This window comes from Bombina bombina, chromosome 4 (genome assembly GCF_027579735.1).
Source record: "Bombina bombina isolate aBomBom1 chromosome 4, aBomBom1.pri, whole genome shotgun sequence".
Classification (NCBI taxonomy): Eukaryota; Metazoa; Chordata; class Amphibia; order Anura; family Bombinatoridae; genus Bombina; species Bombina bombina.
In genome coordinates, this window is record NC_069502.1 from 661,092,524 (window position 1) to 661,104,528 (window position 12,005).

The following is a 12,005-nucleotide window of genomic DNA, read 5'->3' on the forward strand; positions in this document are numbered from 1 at the left end:
GATCTAGATAAATACTGCAGTCAGACAAAGCTAATTTAGGTTTCCTTTGTGGCTACATTAAATGTAGGGTAGAATTGCAATGTGGAAACAAACATGCCAGGAATTAACAGATGTTATGACTTATCTTGCAAGTATGAGCATGTGTTTATATGTACATGAACAAGACATTTCCCTCATAAACAAACAGCCTTTTATGTTGTTTGTTCATGAAGTTATTGTTCAGGGCCCAGGCAAGTTATACTGTGCTGTAGTGTGAGGGTGGATTCCTATAGTGATTGTGTGTGGGGCTGTGTGAGTGCGTAGGTGTAGGGGTGTGCGTGTGTAGGTGTTTGTGTGAGTGCAGGTGTGTTTGTGTGTGTAGGTATGTTTGTGTAAGTGCATGTGTATTTGCGTGTGTAGGTGTGTGTGTATGAGTGCAGGTGTGTTTGTGTGTGAGTGCAGGTGTGTGTGTGAGTGTAGCTGTGTTTGTGTGTGTAGGGGTGTGTGAGTTTAGGTTTGTGTGAGTGCAGGTGTGCGTGTGTGTAGGTGTGTATGTGAGTGCAGGTGTGTTTAAGTGTATAGGTGTGTATGTGAGTGTAGGTGTGTGTATGTGTGTTTGTGTAGGTGTATGTGTGAGTGTAGATGTGTGTGTAGGTGTGTGAGTGTAAGTGTGTGTGTAGGTGTGTTTGTGTATGTAGGTGTGCATGTAGGTGTGTGTGTGAGTGTAGGTGTGTGTGTGAGTGTAGGTGTGCATGTAGGTGTGTGTGTGAGTGCAGGTGTGTGTGCATGTGTAGGTGTGCGTGTGAGTATAAGTGTCTGTGTGAGTGTAGGTGTGTGTGTGTAGGTGCGCATGTGAGTGTAGTTGTGTTTATGTGTGTCGGTGTGTGTGTAGGCGTGCTTGTGAGTGTAGGTGTGTTTGTGTGTGTAGGTGTGTGTGTTTAGGTGTGTTTGTGTAGGTGTATGACTTTAAGTTCACCAGGGTGTTTATCTGCCTTCCTATCTATCTATCTATATGTCTGCCTGCCTGTCATCTATCTATCTATCTATCTATCTATCTATCTGCCTATCTGTCTATTATCTATCTGTCTGCCTGCCTATCTTTCTATCTATCTATCTATCTATCTATCTATATCTATCTATCTATGGCATGGATTTGCTTAATCAGAGTTGAGGATGGATTTGGATTACAATAGGTTAATGTCACACACATAAAGTGGTTACTTGGGTAGACATTTACTGTAAAAGAGGTATTGAGGTAGATTTATCACAGTGCGAGCAGACATGATACGATGTAGCGTATCATGTCTGCTGCACATCGATAAATGCCGACAGCGTATCATTGCACCAGCAGTTCTTGTGAACTGCTGGTGCAATGCCGCCCCCTGCAGATTCGCGCCCAATCGGCCGCTAGCAGGGGGTGTAAATGAACCCGACCTTATTAGATCGGGTTGCTTTCTGTCCGCGGCCTCAGAGCAGGCGGACAAGTTATGGAGCAGCGGTCTTTAGACTGCTGCTTCATAACTGCTGTTTCCGGCGAAAACAGGGACATCAAGCTTGATAAATCGGCCCCATTGTTTCAGTTTCAGGTGATCTCCCAGTTTCTATCTCAAAACATGTATTTTGCACACATAAAAGCCTTTCCGGGATTTTTTCTGTTGAAATGGGATTCGCAGCTGCAGCATTTAAAAAAATAAATAAATAATAATAATTTTGTATAGTGATCACCTGAGAAACTTGACGACCAATTCGGGCAGAAAGTAAAGATGCAATTCAGTAGCAAATCTACAATATATTGTAATCGACACCCATGTGTTTAACCACTGAAAAGTGTTTAAATACATAGATAAAGTCAGCACCAGAGCTGCAATTCACTAGTGGGCCACACATCTGGCGAGCTAATGACAAAAGATATATGTGAATAGCCAGAAGCCATCAGCTATCTCTCAGTAGTGTACAGCCTGCTTCTGAGTCTACCTAGATTGATAAGAAAGATTGATAATACACGTAAATTGAAAAGTCTCTTAAAATAAAATGCTCTATCTGAACCATGAGATTTTAATATTGACTTTCAAGTCCTTTTAAAAAATGTCTTACCAAAACAAGGTTAGCAACAGCTGGACCTATATAGTGTGCATTACAGAGTCTACATCACTTCACAGAAGAGCAACAAAGGCTTTTTTTTATTGAAGAGCCCTATTACTTTGTGTATCTTTAAAGGGATACATAATTCAAAATTAAAGTGCCAGTAAACCTAAAAAATAATGTTATATAATTCTGCGCATAGTGCAGAATTATATAAAATTATTTTAGTGCTATAGTTATTAAAACCTTTTTTTCCCTTTGCTTTTTTTAAAATATACCCGTTTTACAGACCCGCTCTCTGCTGAGCGGGTCTGTTTTTTTTACACAGCGCATCAGGCCAGCTGTATAGTCATAGCCCGGCCTGACCGCGCCATAATATTAAGTGCAGCTCGCTCCTGCTGTCAGACGTGAACACTATGGGCCAGATTATGAATGGCGCGTTAACAGTTAAAAGATAAAAGGGGTTTATCACAAGTGTTTGCCCTCATCAGGTTTAGAGTTCGTATTACAAGTTGAAAGTAAACACTCGTTTGAGCCAAATCGCAATTTATGCTAGAATGATTACTCCGTCCTCAGAGCTTTGGTTAGCTGTTTAGCTAAACAAAAAAGTTTCACAAAACACATTAAAAATACATTGCAAAGTATAAGTTACACTCATGATAACACTATCTAATAAAAATTGTAAAACAAAAATTGCACAAAAAAGTTGTAAGTGCTCAAAGATATAAGTTCTCAGGTGTTAGAAAAAAAAAAGGCAGGCAAAGGGCTTTAACATAGAGATTCTTCTCTCTCTCTCTCTCTCTCTCTCTCTCTCTCCCTCCCTTCTTTCCTTGCCCTCCCTTTTCTCACCTGCCCTTCTTTTCTCTCCCTTCTCTCAGGGATAAAATGGTATGAGGTGCATGCAATTCAACCAACCTGTATGCAAGTGTTTTGCTAGCCCATTTTCTTTTGAATTGTTATGAAAAAACAAACAAAAAACATTTTACACACTGACCCAAAAAAATATTAAGGGGAAAAAAGGCCTAAAACCTTGGGGGGGCAGCAGAATTTTGAGTGCCTAGGGCAGCACAATACCTAAATACGCCACTGCTCCAGACACAAGCATGCTACCTACCTAGGTATTACTAATACAGACTATGATTATACAAAATGACTTTACTATCCCTTTAAAGACAGGAGCACCTGTTTTTATTTTTCAAGTAACAAAATAAACTAGTTTATATGTGCAATTTACTGTTTTGAGTCACCTCTTCCACCCCTGATCCCCAGATAAGATTAAAAAAAACTAACAGATTTCCACCAACTGTCTGCAGTAAAGACTTATGTTAATATTAGCAGCTGTGTATGTGTGCAAAGGGCCCATTACACTTATAGGGATACACTGCCAGAGCTCTTTCTAAGCACAGGGATGGAGAAGGGTAAGTTAATTGTAATACTCTTTTACCTATTATTATATATATAGTTCAGGTGTTACAGCCACACCCATTGCTAGCATGTACATACAATCCAACACCTAACCATAAAATCTCCATGCACAAATATTGGCACTACAATTGGTTGTACTGAAGAGCTCAGTGACTTTAAATGTGGCACTGTCACAGGATTCTACCTTTGCCCACATCTGTTTTTCTGCCCTTCTAGATCTTCCCTCGGTCAACTGTAAGTGCTATTATTGTGATGTGGAAGTGTCTAGGATCAACAGCAGCCCAGTCACAAACTAACAGAGCTGGGCTGCTGAAGTCTGTCACATGTAAAAATTGCCTAGCATCAGTAGCATCACACACTACAGCAACATCAACACAAGAACTGTCAGGAGTTTCATAAAATGGGTTTCCATGGCTGAGCAGCTGTACACATGTCCTCACATCAACAAGCACAATACCAACCATCAGCTGGGGTGGCATAAAGAACTCTGCCACTGCACTCTGGAGCAGTAAAAACATGCTCTCTGGAGTGATGAATCATACATCACTACCTGGCAGCCTGATGGAAGTATCTGTGTGTGGCAGATGCCATGAGAAAGCTACCTAAATGCATAGGGCTCCATGTACGAAGCAGCGTAATCTGCTCCGGAGCCCTTGCGAAGCAGGTTCGCACATGTGAGCCTGCTTCCCGCAATATAAGAAGCAGTGGTCATTAGAACGCTGCATTTTACACTCTTCTCCAACTTGCTCACTCTCTGTGATTGACAGTCCCTTCACTAGGGGCGGGCAGTACACACTCACCAGAGTGTGTAATGATACATACGGGCCAGGGGACGAACAGGTCTGCTTCCCGTATGCAGCAAAGGTGGGTGGACAGCTACAGAAGTTGAGAAGCTGTCCGCTCGCCTTTTAATACATGGGGCCAATAGTGCCTACTGAAATGCTTGGTGGAAAAGGAACAATGATATGGGCTATAGGGTAATTTTACTGCTACAGGATACAAATACATTTTAGATAGGGTGCTCCCAGCTTTGTGGGAACAGGGTTACTGTTCCAGTATGACTATGACCTAATGCACAAAGCATGGTCTATGAAAATATGGTTTGATGAGTTAGGTGAGGAATTTAAGTTGTCTGCACAGAGCCCTGACCTCAACCCCAGTGGACCCTTTTGGGATTGATTGGAATGCCAATTGCAAGCCAGACTTTCTCATTCAACATCAGTTACCTAACCTCACAAATACTGGTGGCTGCTATAGCCGCCAAGGGGGGTGGGGCAACTCCATATTAATGCCCATGGTTTTGGAATTTGGGATGTCCAAAGAACTCATATAGGTGTGTGTATACTATATACAGTATATATATATATATATATATATATATACAGTGGCGGCTGGTGACTTTTGAAGATGGGGGAGCACTAGCCCCGCCCCTCAGATGGCCCCGCCCATTTTATTGTGTGTGTATGTGTATATATATATATATATATATATATATATATATATATATATATATATACATACACACACATACATACATACACACACACACACTATGCCAGTTACCTTAACACATTCTTGTACAAGGTGAGGGCAGTGTGTTATGTGTATTACTGTGTGTTGTATGTACATAACTAACCTGAAAGACAAGAGCACCACATACACACATACACCCTGCAGTTACTATATATATATATATATATATATATATATATATATATATATACTGGGTACTTGAGTCCTGTCACTGGGGCAGTATAAGGACTTTATAAATATATATATATATATATATATATATATATATATATATATATATATATATATATATGTCCTTATACTGCCCCAGTGACAGGACTCAAGTACCCAGTATATATATATATACACCCAGAGACAAGCAGAATACACTTTTTAATAATGTTTAATACACACACTGTCTGACACTAAAGTAAAGGGGCATTTAATTTATATAGGTATCATTGTTATACCTACTATAAGGGGATCCACTGACATACATACATAGAGATACACACATACATACATACATAGTTACACAGAGATGCACAAACTTATACATACACAGAGATACACACATACATTCATGCAGAGATACACACACACAGATAGGCACCAACACATGCACACACTTACAGGGACAGTCACATGCATGGTAATATTATTTTTACAATACTCTTGGGACTTTTTCTTATTCTAAACTTGAGTTCCAGTCCAGCTCATTTAAATGTTCATAACATACAGCAGTGGTAGTGTATTAATAATCTGAGCTGAGGCTGAGCTAACCTTCTTTGTGCCACAGTACATACAGTATATTAAGTATTTTAGAGCATAAAACTTTAGCAACTAACTCACAGACTGACCTCTATCACATAGTTGCTGCTTCAAGTGCCGTGCAGAAGACAGAGTTGTAAATTTAAACTGGAGCTGTCCTCTCCCTCATGACCTCCTGCCCTGCAGCATGCATAGGAAAACACTGATTCACAATTTAACCCCATGGCTACCAAAAAGGGCTGCAATACACTGCTTAGGAATAAACTGCAGTCCTTTCTGGCAGCCAGGGAGTTAAATTGTGTTCAGCATGTTACGGAGTCTTTTTTTCTATTAGGTATTGGTAATTCAAATGTCAAGGGTGAAGTGTTTACCGGGTGGGTCCCACATTTAAGTACATGATCACAACACTTTCCCTGACAGGCTCAGAAATGATCCGTCAGGTAGGAGGAAGAGACAGACTTAGTAGAACAACAACAAGTAAGGGGACGCAGCACATATTCCACAGCACAGCCATGACTTACCTCCTTCCTTCCACTTTCTGCATTTGCCGACAGAGCGCTCATACCCCCAGCTCTCCACAGCACACTTGAGCGCGCTCCCGCCCCTCACCTTAAAAAAGTTACAGCTTCAGCCAAGCGTCATCACTCACAGTCACGTGATGATGCTCTACTTTGTCACTGGCTGCTGCCTTTCTCTGTGAATAACACCTCCCACAGATCGCACAGTCTGAAGTGTGCGATACACAAAGTATAGGGATGGGGAGGCTGGGAGCTGCGCAGGCTGCAAATTTAAGATGCGCATAGCACACTGCCATATATCTAGCTACCGCACGTGCGGTTAGTGTATAAATGATAGAATAAAAAATAAAAAATAAATTTTTTCCTTCTTAAACAAACTGTTTGAATTTTTTGGGGGACAAAAAAAAAATATAATTTTTACAGTAGGGGGCTATTGGAAAAATTATATTTTTTTTCTTCTGTTTTTTCTTTCTATCTTCTGGGCTTCTTCTGGGCTTCTGAGGGGGGCACGTGCGATTGTGCTCAAATGGAGGAGCCTCCACTGTATATATATATATATACATACACACACACACACACACACACATATTTTTATTTATATAGAGGATTTATATTTAAACATACTGTATACACATATTTACATACAAATATATATATTAAATTGGACATTGGACACCTCTGGCTTTTTGTTGCTTGTTCCAAAATCTGTAACCTAGATTTTCAAAATACTTCTGCAGTGAACATGAGACATAGCACAGTTTTTACACAAAAGTAACATGTGTTTAATGTCCTTTTAAGGTTTTTAATGTCCCTTTATCACAGAAGAAGAAAACAATTAGCTACATTTGCAGGGCTTCTTACAGAAACACTGAGTGGACTAGAGGGATTTTTTTGCCAACAGAGGCTAAAAGAGTCATGAAAAATGTTTCAATTTGTTTTGTATTTCAAATAGAATAGGAATCCTTGTTGGAGCTGTTCCTCCCCATTAAAGGGACAGTCTAGTCAAAAATAAAGTTTCATGATTCAGATAGGGCATGTGATTTTTTATTTTTTTTAGAAAGCAACCGTAGTCATTTATTGGAAATAAAAACAGAATTTACAAAGAGTGTGTCAGAAAGAAAACAAAAACAATGCAATTAATCAGTTTGTAGTCCATGAAAAAAAAAATATCACTTCAAGAGTTTACAACATAAGGGAAATATAGCATGGCGATTGCTTTGAGGTAATGCTTTTAAATAACGTATTTATTTGAAACGAAAATATGAGGAATCACCTTGAGCCAAAAGATTAGAAAATGTAGATTTAGATGGAAGCAATGCGTTTCATGCTTTGAATTAGTATTTTGTCTGATTTTCTTTGAAGTTGGGATGTTTGAACTAGTTTACAAGTTCACATCGATGACAAAAATAAAAAAAAAAAAAAAAAAAAAATCCCCAATTTAAAAACATAACTCCGTAAATTAAAGTTGCACCAAGAACAAAAATCGAAGATATACAGAATGTATTTAAAGTTGTCATGGTAACTGTTAAGTGATGAAAGATCCTCTTCAGGTAAGGCTCAAGCGATTTCGGTATCCAAAGTATAAATGTGTATCAGATCACATATGATGTTGTTGATTAACATAAGTGTGACATCTTCACTAAAAACCTGCCACCACGGAGTCTCTGCGGTGTCATTACTGGGCACATCTACACCATAACATTGTAGGGCAAAATACAATACTGCTACAGCTATATGTTGTGCTTCATATCGCAGACACAGGTCACCATGGTAGTTATCCCTGAGAAGTGCCCAGGAAGCTGTTGCAATAGGCGTCCGGTCCCAGCTGTGCCGATTCATCCAGTTTTTTAAAGAAATAAGATAATGTAGAAGATATTTGTGTGGATGCTGAAAAGAGACTCGGAAATTTAACAGTCTAAGCATCAGTAACTCAAGCTGTACAATACTGTCTCTCAGTTCCCAAAACTGTGTGTCCACTTCCAAAGGCTCACTCTCTGGATTTAAATACCTATGGCATACATTTATGATATCTCGTGTCCTCAGGTGCTGTTCCACCACCTTCCCAGCCAGGTAAATAGCAGACATGCCCACCAAGTATGGGTCATAGTTATCCAAGCTGGTTTCGTGGAAAAACTTGTGGTAAATTGTACATGCTGTTGCTATAGGGATTGATTGCATCCCGAGCTTAATGCCTGCTTCCATGATAAACTTAGTCATTTTAAAATGGATTTTTATTCTTTTGTCTCTTTCAGACTGGTCTGTACTACCGGATTCCATTATAATTCCTTATTTCTTCCACTCTCTGTGGTCTTATCTGTATTATGGCATCTATTTATCATGGTTCATAGTTCTGTCGTGCGCCTCCATGATGCTCCTGGCTCAGCACAGCATCCCTTCAGCTCCTGATCTTTTTACCTCATCCATGATACTGAAGTATCACCATGAATTGCCACCCATCGAATAGTTTTTTTTCTCTCTCACATTACCAGCAGTATACGTGTGGTAGCAGCTAGATTCCTGGGGCATGTGAATTTTAAACAACTTTCCAATTTATGTTTATCATCAATTTTGTTTTTTCTCTTAGTATTCTTAGTTGAATGTTAAACCTAGGTAGGTCATAAGCTAATTTCTTAGCCTTTGAAGGCCGCCTCTTATCTGAATGCATTTTGACAGTTTTCACAACTAGAGGGCGTTAGTTCATGTGTGCCATATAGATAACATTGTGCTCATGCATGTGGAGTTACCTAGGAGACAGCACTGATTGGCTGAAATGCATGTCTTTCAAAAGAACTGAAATAAGGGGCTGTCAAAAGATGCTTGGATACAAGTTAATCACAGAGGAAAAAAGTATATTAATATAACTGTGTTGGTTATGCAAAACTGGGGAATGAGTAATAAAGGGATTATCTATCTTTTTAATTAATAAACATTCTGGTGTAGACTGTCCCTTTAATGAGCAACTATACTACAGTATTGGGTTATACAAGTATGTATCATTTGTTAACTTTAGTATACATTTAATCAACTCTGAATAAAAATGATTGTAACTGTTAGATTACTGGAAAGTGGCAAAATATATAAAGTTTATTGCAATGTTTTTTTATTCAGCATTTCATATTGCAATCTCAGTGTGTTGGTCCTTTATGTGCTGCTGTTCTTTCATAAGCAGTGTAGAAATGTTATGCATTTTATGTCCCCAGGCTGGTCCTGTATTATTCTTAAAATCCATCAAATTAATAAAATAACAAATATGATTTGTGCATCATCATAATGCGCTATTGCTACGGCATTAAAGGGGCAAAAAAAGGGCAAAAAGAAAATGTTTTTATGTGTTGGTAAGCGACACCTGGCTCTCACTAACCATACGCATTTCCCATAGAATTTAATCGCTTGCGCGCTAACCCAACAGGAGTTATTCATGTTTTACATTCCAATATTCTTTACATACAGAAACAAAATATTTTTATTGTAAATATATATAGATTTATATATCTGTATATACCTACACCTATAAATCTATTCCTATAGATATATAGGTATAGATGTCTATTTTACTTTATCATATATATATAGAAATATATATTTAATAATACAAATTAAAAAATGTCTATGTGAAGAACAGGAATGTAAAATATGCATAATACGATTTGTTTCTTACTCTTTAGGTCTAACGTGGTACACATGGAGCGCACATGGAGAATTACAAGTCTCAAAACACAATATTAAAAAAGATTAACAATAATTTTTAATAATTATAATACATACTGTAAACAATATATATATATATATATATATATATATATATATATATATATATATATATATATATATATATATATATATATATATATATAGATAGATACAGTATCTAAAAAAGTGAGTAAACCCCTCATATTTTTGTAAATATTTTATTATATCTTTTCATGTGACAACACTGAAGAAATGACACGTTACTACAATGTAAACTAGTGAGTTTACAGCCTGCATAACAGTGTAAATTTGCTGTTCCCTCTAAATAACTCAACACACAGCCATTAATGTCTAAACCGCTGGCAACAAAAGTGAGTACACCCCTAAGTGAAAATGTCCAAATTGGGCCCAAAGTGTCAATATTTTGTGTGGCCACCATTATTTTCCAGCACTGCCTTAACCCTCTTGGGCATGGAGTTCACCAGAGCTTCACAGGTTGCCACTGGAGTCATCTTCCACTCCTCCATGAAGACATCACAGAGCTGGTGGATGTTAGAGACCTTGCACTCCCCCACCTTCTGTTTGAGGATGCCCCACAGATGCTCAATAGGGTTTAGGTCTGGAGACATGCTTGGTCAGTCCATCACCTTTACCCTCAGCTTCTTTAGCAAGGCAGTGGTAGTCTTGGAGGTGTGTTTGGGGTCGTTATCATGTTGGAATACTGCCCTGCGGCCAAGTCTCCGAAGGGAGGGGATCATGCTCTGCTTCAGTATGTCACAGTACATGTTGGCATTCATGGCTCCCTCAATGAACTGTAGCTCCTCAGTGCTGGCAGCACTCATGCAGACCCAGACCATGACACTCCCACCACCATGCTTGACTGTAGGCAAGACATCTTGTCTTTCTACTCTTCACCTGGTTGCCGCCACACACGCTTCACAACATCTGAACCAAATAAGTTATCATTGGACCACAGGACATGGTTCCAGTAATTCATGTCCTTAGTCTACTTGTCTTCAGCAAACTGTTTGCAGACTTTCTTGTGCATCATCTTTAGAAGAGGCTTCCTTCTGGGACGACAACCATGCAGACCAATTTGATGCAGTGTGCAGCATATAGTCTGAGCACTGACAGACTCACCCCTCACCCCTTCAACCTCTGCAGCAATGCTCGCAGCACTCATACATATATTCCTCAAAGACAACCTCTGGATATGACGCTGAGCACGTGCACTTAACTTCTTTGGTCGACCATGGCAAGGCCTGTTCTGAGTGGAATCTGTCCTGTGAAACCGCTGTATGGTCTTGCCCACCATGCTGCAGCTTAGTTTCAGGTTCTTGGCAATCTTCTTATAGCCTAGGCCATCTTTATGAAGAGCAACAATTATTATTTTCAGATCCTCAGAGAGTTCTTTGACATGAGGTGCCATGTTGAACTTCCAGTGGCCAGTATGAGAGTGTGAGAGCGATAACACCAAATTTAACACACCTGATCCCCATTCACACCTGAGACCTTGTAACACTAACGAGTCACATGACACCGGGGAGGGAAAATGGCTAATTGGGCCCAATTTGGACATTTCCACTTAGGGGTGTACTCACTTTTGTTGCCAACGGTTTAGACATTAATGGCTGTGTGATGAGTTATTTTGAGGGGACAGCAAATTTACACTGTTATATAGGCTGTACACTCACTACTTTACATTGTAGCAAAGTGTCATTTCCCTGAGTGGCACTGGCCTTGTGGACAAGTACGGAAGTTTTTCTAGCTTTTGTTCTGTCTCAGTGAGTGCATCTCTCAGTTCTCTTGTTTTTATGTAAAATACTCTTAGGTCTCGCTAAGAGTAAAAGGGGGAAACCAAATATGGACTCCTTGCACACATGCCCTAGAGATATGCAATTGCACCTCACTGACGAGGCCCAAGGGAGGTCGAAACGTACATCTGGGGTTTGTTGTTTTGTCTTGTTCAGAGAAGAATTGCCTGGTATTTCGGCGCTGGACTGTCATTGGGCAGGATCAGACTGATAT

The 12,005-nt window shown here is 39.4% G+C and overlaps 2 protein-coding genes across 4 annotated transcripts in view; both read right to left on the minus strand.

Annotated features, from left to right (window-relative positions):
• The window catches only part of PKIB (cAMP-dependent protein kinase inhibitor beta), a 351,180-nt gene that overhangs the window by 197,662 nt on the left and 141,513 nt on the right, over positions 1 to 12,005 (minus strand). The window lies entirely within an intron of this gene.
• LOC128656686 (cyclin-Q-like) lies at positions 7,772 to 8,803 on the minus strand. The gene has a single exon (XM_053710777.1). It carries the CDS (start codon positions 8,562 to 8,564, stop codon positions 7,845 to 7,847), a length of 720 nt encoding a protein of 239 aa, XP_053566752.1. The 5' UTR covers positions 8,565 to 8,803; the 3' UTR covers positions 7,772 to 7,844.